Source organism: Mastomys coucha, unplaced genomic scaffold (assembly GCF_008632895.1).
Source record: "Mastomys coucha isolate ucsf_1 unplaced genomic scaffold, UCSF_Mcou_1 pScaffold22, whole genome shotgun sequence".
Lineage (NCBI taxonomy): Eukaryota > Metazoa > Chordata > Mammalia > Rodentia > Muridae > Mastomys > Mastomys coucha.
The window spans coordinates 90,148,865-90,160,427 of NW_022196905.1; the positions used below are offsets into that span (position 1 = coordinate 90,148,865).

The 11,563-nt window shown below is 38.8% G+C and overlaps 1 protein-coding gene across 1 annotated transcript in view; it reads right to left on the reverse strand.

Annotated features, from left to right (window-relative positions):
* The window catches only part of Antxr2 (ANTXR cell adhesion molecule 2), a 125,986-nt gene that overhangs the window by 49,481 nt on the left and 64,942 nt on the right, over positions 1-11,563 (reverse strand). The window contains exons 13-16 of the mRNA XM_031336899.1: positions 9,252-9,293; positions 8,330-8,425; positions 4,132-4,296; positions 3,823-3,903 (exon numbers count right to left, since the gene is read on the reverse strand). Coding sequence (XP_031192759.1) covers positions 3,823-3,903; positions 4,132-4,296; positions 8,330-8,425; positions 9,252-9,293 — 384 coding nt within the window. The remainder of the gene's footprint in view (positions 1-3,822; positions 3,904-4,131; positions 4,297-8,329; positions 8,426-9,251; positions 9,294-11,563) is intronic.

The window sequence follows — 11,563 nt, forward strand, 5'->3', positions numbered from 1 at the left end:
GCACTGCTAACTGCAGCTTCTATCTCCAGGCCCTGCTCCTTGGCTAATCCTTTGCTCCAAAGCACACATTTATAAGACTGCTCTCATCTCAAGATCATGTAGTCGCCTCACTGTATGATGGGGTAAATCACATGACTTTAGGCTTTACTTACCAGGCTAGTATTTTAGTCCATCCCATTGCCTCTGTATAAACATACAGCTATGCACTAATATGAGTTTTTGCAACTTTTTTTTGGTAAACATTAAACTAATTGATGACTTTTCTCTCAGCTAGGTGCACGTAATAGAAGGGGTGCTCTCCCTCCAAGAGAAAAATGCCCCCTTATTTTGAGATACTACAGGTCTGGAGTCCTGACAAGCAAACTGAAGTGCATTCAATTTCCTAGATAGTTTTGTTTTCCCTGGCGGGTGGGCAGAGACCACCACCAACAAAGCAAAACTCCATATTCTTTTGAAAAGAGAACCTTAAATTTCACATCTGCCGAGATAAGAAACTCTATAGAACATTAGATGTAAGCAGAAATCCGTGTATTTCAGGCCCATTCTGGGATTCTTGGGTTGCATGTGTAAGTTGCTGTCTGCTCACGGGTGAGTGAGGAGCCATTTGAAGGTTAACATAACCTCAAACACAGTCAAGAAGGTCTTCAGAGATTTAATTGGTTTGTGGAACAACTCCAGACTAGTGCAGTGCTTTCTTTTTTCTTTGCCTTTCTGCTTCTCTCTTTTCATAGGAAAAAAAAAGGACTCATGGTAATGCATCATTTATAAATTACCTTGTTATTGAGGGGGGAAACACACACACATACAAAAAAAAAAAAAACTGCTTTGAAAACCAAACAAACTCCTGCTGTAGACTCCTGTCTGTTTGATGGAGACCCTTCAAAAGAGTCCAGGGCGTAATGGAGGTTGTTTGTGCAGAGACTTCGATCTGTACCTGCTGTCCCCTGTCACTCCCTGGAAACTTGGCGGCAGATGTTGCAGCGGTAAGTTGTCTCTGAAGTGGCTCTCTGTCCTGTCTCCCCACCGCCATGGAGTCAAACTGCATTAGATCTCCTATTTGTGCCTCGGGCAAGTTTGGGAGCGCAGCTGTGTCCACCCCGCTCCTACCTTTGGAGTTTGGGGCCTCCAGGCAGCGTGCTCGAGACCAAAACGGTCCTGCCGCTCTCAACTACCTCCACTGACAATCGGCAGCGCAGCCGCCAGCAGCTGTCGGGACAACCTGCTAGCTCGCACCTGGCCGCCAAACCCGCGACTCCCAGGACCGGGAGCCGCTTCAAAGCCTGCGCCCGCCCGCCCGCAGCCCCGCGCAGGGAGCCCGCCCGCCCCCGGCGGCCGCTTTGATACTGCGCGCACCAGCTCAGCCCCCGCATCAAGGACCCCGGGGCCGCGCAGAGCTCGGCCCAGGAGCCCGGCGGCCACCGCGCCCCAGCACAGCCTCGGTTCCAAAGGCACCGAGGAGGGCTCGCCGCCCCACCGGCGGGACGCGCTGCAGTGCTGTGCTCTCTGGTTTGTTTATCAGAGAGAGCTCTCCGGAGGCAGAATCTGCAATAAACTGTTCCTACCGAAATGACAAGGCTGTTTTTCCAAAGCACAAAACAAGCTGCTGGGTAGGCTGGGGTTGTGTTCCTTGGAGCCATTAGTCAGCCCTGAGAAAAACTGTGCCTTATTATCTGTCATGCAGCTTAAAGTCAGCCTCCTGGTCCACCCTCCGAGGATGCCACTCTTTGGTATCCAGATGAAAAGGTATTATTTATGCCCTGACGATGCAAATGAGAACAGCCATCTAAATCCTGGAGTTTCCGAGACTAGCTAATGCCTAAAATAAGCAAACTGTTTTACAATCATAAACACACACACACACACACTTCTGGAGGTACCATTACAAGCACTTCATAAAAAGCACAAACCAATGTAAATGATGCATTGGTGTATAATAGTACATTCAAAGAAGGTTGACCACAGGAGACACAGGAAAATAAAATTAGTAATGACACTAACTTACAAGTTGATAAATTTCAATTTTTTTTCTTTAAAGAAATTGACCTTAATATCAGATAACACTTATTCCAATGAGTTAGTTGATATGATAGCCAAACTGCTTCAAAAGGAATTTAACATACTTTCCTAGGCTGAAAACAGACTGTTTATAGAGTTTCTAACATTTAATAGGATAGTTTACTGGAAAGTAAAATTTTAGAGCAAACTGATAATCAGATGAAAATGAAAATCTCATACAAACAAACTTAAACTAATTGATGACTTTTCTCTCAGCTAGGTGCACGTAATAGAAGGGGTGCTCTCCCTCCAAGAGAAAAATGCCCCCTTATTTTGAGATACTACAGGTATGGAGGCCTGACAAACAAACTGAAGTGCATTCAATTTCCTAGATAGTTTTGTTTTCCCTGGCGGGTGGGCAGAGACCACCACCAACAAAGCGAAACTCCATATTCCATTTAAGTACAGTTCATATTTATATGAAGTATGTATATGTAAATTTAGCCAAGGTTTAATGTTTAACTCAGTTTAATCAGGTATTGGTGGATACTAGGGGAATCTATTTTGCAAATATTCAAAATTTTTCATACTAGTTCAAAGAGCATATATAATATTAGGAAGAGAACTAAAACCCTACCCACCCCCATTCTCACTATTTACCCAATACCCAGCCCTTAATAAGAATGAAATAATTAAACATACAAACAAACACCTAACCTAGTGAGGAGCACACTGAGATGAGGCATGAAAGTCACTGTAGTGAATGAAGTGAGACTCCAGTGTGCTTGAGAAGAAGATGGGTTACAGGCAGCTCCAGAAACAGAACTCAAGCCCACACCTGAATTTAAACTGAGGCATGAATAGCCATAGTAAGGAAGTTTCTATTGCTAATGTGCCAATGGCATGGTAGATAAGAGGCTGCCACCTAAGGTCCATAGCTCTTTCCCAATGATCTTAGCAAAGTGTACTGGCCTCACATTAGTAAGTTCAATAGTAAGTATATTCTCAAGTTGTGTACCCTAACTGGCTGACCTCAGAGATTTCTGAAATGTCCCTAAGTTGATAGAAGTAAAACAAAACAAAACAAAACAAAACAAAACAATTTAATAAACAAATTTACTAAATACTAAGAGCAGAATAATTCTAGACAGACTTCTAAAATGAGAGCTTGAGGTGGAGTCCTTGGTAAGGAAAAGACACACATGCAACACACCTGTGAGGACATGCATCTAAACACACCTGTGAGGACATGCATCTAAACACACCTGTGAGGACATGCATCTAAACACACCTGTGAGGACATGCATCTAAACACACCTGTGAGGACATGCATCTAAACACACCTGTGAGGACATGCATCTAAACACCGCTAATACAGATTTCTGCGGTGCTTCAAGCCTTAAGGACACTTTGACATATTTCACAAACCAGACTGTGATCGCCATTACTCTTAAAGGCAGGTAACAGGTTTATGCCTAAAGAAAACGGTTCTGAGGTGGTTACCCTAGATCTCATTGCTACAAACACTAGAAGAAAAAAAAAAAGACTGCAGATGTTAATTCCCAGTCTGTTTCTTCCAAAAGAAAATAACTCAGAACACAGTCTTCAAAGTCAAATACCGAAGCAATGAGCGTGCTTATGACGCTAATTAATTATCTGGAAAGGCGGTAGTATGGACTTGACTTGAAAAATGCATTCTGAAAACACAGAACTTAACCAGCACCCTGTGTAACAAGAACATGCAGTTCTATCCTGCATGCCAACAGGACGTTTTAGATTACATTCATATGCCCTGCCCCCAGCCACCTTTCTCAAGAAATCACATACCTCATCGCCTTCCTGGGGTCTCATCAAGGACACCCGGTCATACTGCTTCATGATCAAAGCCCAGAGTGCATCCAGACGACCCTAAAGAGATATTGGACTTGTGAACTTGGATAGCTTCATTTCGTTAATAAATTAAGCAAGTAAATATGTATAAAAACTTAAAGACTTGTGCTAAGAAAATATGCAATTGCTAGAGAGCATAAAAATGTCTGTCTGTTATTTTATGGGCCTTAGTCTCTCTCGGGGAACAGGAGAGACTGTAAAAGCTAAGTCCCCATTAGGTTTTAGCTAGAGTACACAGGCACGTACCTTGATTGGTGTGTACCACTTTGTCTGAGGTGCCTGGTGTGTGGGTTTGGGTCGAGGTGGTCTTGATGGGATAGGTATCTCTTCTTCAGGGATCATCACCACAGCATTTTTTGCTTTCTCTAGCCTTGCACCTTCCTCAGTAGATCCTTTATCGCCCCATCGAACCTTCAAAATGAAGGAGACACTGCTGTCAATCAAAGTGTCCCAGAGGAGCAAGTTCTTATGTGGCCCACAGTTCTTGGATTCTCCAGTCCAGTGTAAGAAGATAAATTGGTATACTAACTCCTGTTACTTTTATTCTGAGTTTTAATAGATTCTTTACCACTAATTATTAATATTCTCCTGTACATGTGAGTATATATATGCATGTTCAAGTGTATGCATATGTGTATGGATGCCAGAGATCAACCTCAGGTGTCAATTCCTCAGATGCCCTCCATCCTGTATTTTGAGGCAAGGTCTCTTACTGGGCCCTAAAGCTAGCCCATTAGATTGGGCTGGATAGACAGGACAGTCCAAGGATCTTTCTGCCTGCATTCTCATCGTTCTTTATTATAATAATATGACCCTAATGCAAGGTAACTCTTCAAAAATATGACATCAGTTAAATCTGGTGCAATGGCATTCTATCACTTCAAATAAGGAGATAATTTGTGGTTTACGTAGAAAATGCAAGACTATGTGGATTGATTCCACCATGAGGGATGTAAGGTGGTAATGGTAGCATTTATTCAGTGTGTTCATGTTTGTTCAATCCATAAAAAAATCAAAGAAATAGATATTATATGTTTCCCTTCCAGATGATGGAACACTGGCATAAGGTAGCTATATGTTCAAAGCTGCCACAGGTGTGTACCCGCAAGGGTAAGGAGTTGGGTGTAAGCAATAAGAAATGAGTGAAGAAGTTATACATGATTTTTGAGTTGTATGAAATTATATTACATAAAATAAATAATCTTAAATTTTTTCATAATATTTAGATAATTTACAAAGTATAAATTTCCAGTTACAACATTTTACTTGCCAACGTAGCTTTCTGTCTTTGGTTCTTTTGCTCATCTGAAATTAGTCATTTAAGAAGAAAATTCTTAACTGAGAGACATGAATTGGATAATTCTGTTTGGCAGGAGAAACAGAGATAATTACGGAATCCCATAAATTTTAGGTAATTTCGTTCTCTGGGAAGTCTTGCTATTGACCAAAGCCACAGGGGGTTGGATTATTGTTTTTCTTGAATGCAGACAGAAAGATCCTTGACTGAAAAAGTCAACAGAAAAGAAGAGCCAAATAGGAGACCAACAATATTTGACTGGGAAGTGGTCTGGAGGAGTTTATCCAAGCAGAAGTGGGAGAATCCCAGAACATTACCAAAGCTGACAGAGATAACAGTGAGTGAAGAGAAACACAGACAAATCCAAGTCATGACGCCATGCACTATTAGGCCAGGTCAAGGAAAGAAGTCCAAAGCTACTGAATTGCTGAAGAAGAAGATGGAAGCCTGCTTTTCATAGGAGGAACTATGCAAAGCTTTTTGATAAAGCCATTTAGATATATTAACCACTACCACCCCTTGTTTATTACAATTTTAGACTAATTTTCCATTTCAAGTGAATCCTGTTGAGTTATTAAAATTTATTAGTATCTCTCAATGTGACCAATGACAAGTGTTCATTATGAAGTTGTTAAATTTGTTTGCCACATATTAAACCTTTAGAACCAAATGGTGGAGCTTCTTTGTATAGCTTTCTGTCTTTAAAAAAAAAAAAAACTTTTTTTTTTTCAAATCACTCTTTGCCTAGATAAGCTAACACTGGGAATAAAATCTTTGGACATAACTAATTGAATTTAAAACTATAAAACCAGTATGCATTTCATGCAGCCGTAACTTCACAACTTTATGGAATAAAACAAGACAAAGCAAGAGACAGATTGTTTAGTGAACATAGCTCAGAGAAACAATCCAGAGTAGAGCAGTAAGTAGATAAAATTTAGAGCCATTTAGAGAAAGTGAATTAAACACAAATAGCTCCTTAGCCTCGCCTTCACAGTTGAAACCATAGACACTGTGATAATTAGAATCAAGTATCACTGAAACCATAAAAAAAGTAAAAGCTGGTTAAACTGGATTTTTCATCCAATGTGGCAAGCCCAGGCTCTGATGACTATACACATGACTATACACGTGGCCCTCAGTAATGGAGGCCTAAAGAGACTTAATAAGTTTGCTGTCTTTGTTTCAAAGAAGAGCTTCTAAGTTATCATCAACCATCATCAAATGCAAACCACGCTCAATCTCAGAGTCTAAAATTAGAAGACACCATGTAGAAGTTTATTCTAACTCAACAAAGGAGTGTATGTATGCTAACAGATATCAAAAAGCTCAGCTCTAGCTTTCTGCAAACTCTACCTCAGAAGGTTTAAACAAGCATTTAATTTAAAAGAGTAAGATCTGTAGAATCAACCACAAAAAGCACCAGATTTAACTTATGAGAATCTGAGCCCTGCAGTTTTGTTTTGCATTCGGATGCTCTCAGACCTTCTATAATTAACTTGCTCTTTCCAGCTTGAGTGCTCTGCAGGCTTGAATCAGTGTGCTGATAAAAGCCTTACTTACAGACTTGATTTTCCCACTCCGATTTTAAATTCACATTGGATAAATTTTAGTAATGCTTAATTCTCAATTCAGTTTATTGTGTGTATTTATATATTGAATTTCTCTATTGTAAGTATCGGTGGGGTGTTTTTTTTATCATTTTTAAATTTACCATCCACTTTATCATTGCATCAATAGAATATTGCGGTAATGTGGCCAAAATGTACAAGATTAATGATGGACACAGACTCAATGAAAGGTGGCTCATTCTTTTTCAAAAATTTTCTGCAACTGAAAAGAAAGAGCAGGTAATGCAACTTCACATGCTAGAATTCAAGCATTCAATTTGAATTACAGGGTACTGGGAAGCATGCACATACTTTCTTAAGCATGAAGAAACTGCTGCAGTTTGGATATGGAAAGTCCCCTAAGGACACATGTCTTGGGCATCAGTAATGCTCTTTCAGAAGGTGACAGCACCTACAAAGAGTGCGCCCAGAAGGAGTTCTAAGACTTAGGCCTTTGTAGGTTGTGCCTGTAGGGGGTGATAACCAGACACTTTTCCTCTTGTTTTGCTTCTTGGTTTTTGTTTGTTTGTTTTGTTTTTTTTTGTTTGTTTGTTTTGGGTTTTTTTTTTTTTGCTTTTTTTGTTTTTTTGTTTTTTGTTTTTTCAAGACAGGGTTTCTCTGTATAGCCCTGGCTGTCCTGGAACTCACTCTGTAGACCAGGCTGGCCTCGAACTCAGAAATCCGCCTACCTTTGCCTCCCAAGTGCTGGGATTAAAGGCGTGTGCCACCACTGTCTGGCTCTTGTTTTGCTTCTTACCTGCCCATGGTAACCCTGAACTCAGGGCCAGAACCAGGAAGGCTTATGAACCCTAGGTTAGAACTCCAAGCCAAAATAAAATTCCTTCTTTGTAAGTTGGTTTATCTAAAGTGTTTGTAACACAAACCTACTAATACAAAAAAATCACAATGGATCCCTTTTGCTCAGGATCCATTCACTGGCTCATGTTACTCTTTAGAAAGAATCTCCATCTTTGGACTACTGGAGTGACAAGAAATAGTTCAACATAATACATGGTATGAAGTATTAACTGGGATAGTTGGTAACTGGTAAGTAAAAGTTGTTAAATTTTTAAATGTGTCTCTTCTGTCTTTGTGATAAAGTCATACCCATGGTGTTGAATATTGCAAAAGCGAATTCCCTCAAATAGTAACTAACTGTTAGGTCTTTTCAAAGAAGAACAGTGTTGCAACTGTAAATGACTGACATTTTTTAAAGTTGATGTTCTATGGGGTATTTTTTTCCAAAGCAGTGAGGAAATCCATAACTATTTTTATCCACAGCATTCATAAATCTTATCAATGCAGTCCTTTGATTGATGGAGCCTGCTGTTCTCCACTAGCTCTGGACACAGCTAGGATGTTTCCACAAAGAAGAAATGTGCACAGAGAGGACCCAGTGCTGACTAAAGAGGATGCAACTATAAAAAGCATGGTGTCTGTGGCTCGAGAATCCGACAAATTTACAAATATGTAAATCCTATATACATCCTAAATGTATACTTTAGATCAGTGCTTTCTCTTGCTTTAAGAGACCAACCTCCATCCTTTTAATTCCTCCGACCCCTCTACCGCCATAGTAGGAAGCGTCCACAGTTGGCCATTTCTTGTTGGGCAAAGGCTCTTCCTCCTCCTCCTATGGAGATAAAGTTTTTAAAAGTGAATTTAACTAATTTATTAAAATGTTGCTTAGTCAGAGATGGGTCAATTGAGAGGTTTTTAATTATTCCATTGTTATGGGAAAGGGCAAAAATAATAAGTGGGATATATGGTGTGTTTATAATCTCACACAACAATTCCAAGTGCTGTTCTACAAGGTATGAATGGCCTTCCCCATCATCAGATTCTCTGCATCACCTGTTGGCTAACAGAAGTTGTCTTTTGAACTATGAGTATTGTGTGTTTAAAGCAAGTATGCTCATCAATTCAAACTTGAAAGGATTATTAAAACTTGGGGCCACATTTCAATTACTTCATATTTTTGTACATTTGTAACTTTGAAGAATAAAATTTATAATGAAAAGACAAACTTAAAGAAGCCTGAAAACACACATACCAAAGCATCCCTTCCTTTGTATTGCTAGTATGATGGCAGCTAACAGAGTCATACAATAGCAATTATCAGTCTGAAGAAAGTAACAGCACTTTTCAATGGCCAGATTGGATATTTTTTTTAACAATTTTAGAGAAGTGTCATCAAGACCATTAGTGCATGATTATAAAAACATATTAAATCCTCATGTACATTCAAACCTGTAACCAGTCTGTCTATGTCTACAAAGGAAGGGCCAATTCTTCTAATACATTAAAGAAATCATAAGATTAAAAAGTTGCAGTTGGTTTATCACAAATCAAAAAGTAGATACTTAGCTGTCACAGAAATAGAATTGGTCTAACTTTGGAATGCTATTTATATATAAAAATAAAACAACTCAGTATTCCTTTACCAGGCACTCACTTACCTCCTTTGGTGCTGAAGGTGGTGGGGGAGGATCCTTGATAACCTGTCACAAAATAGAGCAAAATAAAATGTAAAAGGTTCCATTGCATAAGAAAAAGTAAGAATATACAAAACAATGACTATTGTGGCAACTCTAGAGATGGCGTTAAGATTTATGACAAAATGTAGTCAAATGAAGCTGAATTAATGTTATGAAGTCTATATCCCATTTATTGAGAAGGGAGTTCTTCTCTCTTTACCAACCTGCTTATCCAAAGGAAACACTACTGTCAGCATTTCACTCAGTAAGATCAAAGCCAACCAAGATTTCTTCCCAGTGTTCCCTTCTAGGGCTCACTCTTTCCAGAAGCAGACTACAGATGGCAGGAGGGCCTATAATCTCTTCTTTCTAGTACCTTCGCCAAATCCTTCCCAGGTCAAATAAATTCCTTGAACTATTTCTTTACCCTCTCTCTGTCATGAATGTCTGCCTTCTTAAAGCAGATTATAATTTCTATGATATTCACAGACATCTCTATCTTCTTTCCCAAGACTGATCAGAGTTCTTGATTTTAATTAGCTTAAAAGAATATCTCTTTGTATATGCCAGTATGAGTTTTATGTGTGCCTGCCTTCCCTCTGTGTTCCTGTGATTTATCATAGTGGGATTGGTACAAAATATTCTTTTAAGGATTTAAGGCAGAAGGAAAAGGGTGAAGTCAGAGGGAAAGGAAGGTGAATGGATTGGAAAGAGGAAAGAAAAGGAGAAGAAAAGGGAGGGGAGGAAGGAAGGAAGGGGAGCAGGAGCAAGGGAAGAAGGAGAGAGGAGAAGGGAGGAACTGCAGAAAGGAAAGATAAAGAAATAAGAAAGGATTCTCTTTATTCTGTTCTGGCTGTCAAAACTTAAAATCAAGGACTTAGAATTCAATGAACTTTAAAGATGTCAAACACATTTTTCAACCCATGCAAAGTACATACAAACCAAAACTTCAATATTCTAAAAATTCCCTACATAGTAGTGTTTCCAATTATGTTTGGATGGCTGCAATAGAGAAATTCACTGCTTCATAAAGCATCATTTGACTGGCAAGAAACTCATCATTTGAAAGTTTTTTCCCCACACAAAGCCAAAAACTTCTCTTTCTAACAGTTTCCACACTTCAGCCCTGGTCTTGGAGTCTGGAAAATGTGTGCACACATACACACACAACACACACACACCCACACACTTTCTCTTCCTAGTGAAAATTTCTGGTTTCAGAGGCTAGAATACTTACTGCATTTCTATTGAGTTTATATTTGGGAGCTAAAGATTTAATCCATTTTTAATAAAATGATTATGTGTTATCTGGGTTACTTTGTTCATTTTCTTTACTATATATTCATTAGTTGATATCATAACTATAGTTTCCTTAAGTTAAAATAACATTTTTAAATATGGCTCAGCAATTATACTCAATGGTGTTTGGGGCAAAGTAGTTGGAGCCTCATGCTTCCTTGCCTCTTCTCAGCATTTTAATTGATGGGTTTCAAATAAACAACACACAAGATTGGGAGGGGAAGCTGGTAAGAGAGGGGAGAGAATTTGGAGGGAAGGGGTTAGGGGTAGTAGATTTCATCAGAACATACTATAAGCATATATAACATTCTCAAAAAGTAAAAAGCCATAAAAGGAAAATATTACTGCTAATAGCCATGATGTATCTTACTCCAAACAGACTGATAATCCCCCTAATGTCTTCAAATGTATGGACATTAATGTTTTAGCTAATGAACAAGTTTCAAATGAAATATTGATAAAATATGAAATTATACAGAAAGAGCTCCATCATAGTAAAATACTGCCAATGTCAATGAAATAGTCATCATTTTTTTCCTCCATTAACCAATGAAGCTAGAGAACTAGTGAATTTAACAGGAGTAAGGGATGCATAAGATCATCACAATTTTAAACATCTTGAAGTAAATTGGTTAATATTAGGTCCTCTCCAACATAAAAAAGTCTTATAAGAAAATAAAAATACATACATCACAATATTTCTGATAGGCCTCTTATTTCTATGACTTTGAATTACATATCAATGTGTGAGCATGCAACTTGTATTCATCTCATTCCAGAAAAGATTCTTTCAGAGGTTATTTCTTCAGGCAATATGAAAATATCAATTTTAAATTTAGAGAGATGTTGAAATCTGAAAGTACACATGTTTAATAATAAAACTGAAGCCTTCTGTGGCAATCAAGTCTCAGTCTACTGAGTCAAGAGAGACACCCTTCATCACAACAAATTCAGGACTAGACCCACAACTCCCAGAAGTGAGGGCTCCTTACCCT